The following is a 228-nucleotide window of genomic DNA, read 5'->3' as shown; positions in this document are numbered from 1 at the left end:
CGGGAGCTGGCGCCAATGATGGCCATGCCCAGGGCCCCTTAAAACCACGGGAGGTGGGGGTACGCGGCGGCCAGCCGGACGGTGACGTAGACGCCCAGCACGTGGGGGAAGAAGGCGGGCAGCCAGGTGAGGCCCACCTCCCACTCGCTGGCCCCCATAGACTCCTTCATCCAGTTGGCGATGGTGGGCTCCAGGAAGGCCAGAGGGATGTTGCAGGTGGCCAGGGCC

The 228-nt window shown here is 68.4% G+C and overlaps 1 protein-coding gene across 1 annotated transcript in view; it reads right to left on the bottom strand.

Moving 5' to 3' along the window:
- The window catches only part of SLC18A3 (solute carrier family 18 (vesicular acetylcholine transporter), member 3), a gene marked incomplete at its 5' end in the record, with an annotated part of 754 nt that extends 530 nt beyond the window's left edge, over nucleotides 1–224 (bottom strand). The window contains 2 exon segments of the mRNA XM_009698403.1: nucleotide 1; nucleotides 3–224. The exon segment at nucleotide 1 is cut by the window's left edge and continues 530 nt beyond it. Of these exon segments, the coding sequence (XP_009696705.1) occupies nucleotide 1; nucleotides 3–224 (223 nt within the window).
- Nucleotides 225–228: the final 4 nt, after the last annotated feature.

The sequence above is a fragment of the Cariama cristata genome, unplaced genomic scaffold (assembly GCF_000690535.1).
Source record: "Cariama cristata isolate BGI_N322 unplaced genomic scaffold, ASM69053v1 scaffold36694, whole genome shotgun sequence".
Taxonomy (NCBI): domain Eukaryota; kingdom Metazoa; phylum Chordata; class Aves; order Cariamiformes; family Cariamidae; genus Cariama; species Cariama cristata.
Note: the sequence above shows the minus strand (reverse complement) of the source record. Positions and strands in the feature narration are given on the sequence as shown.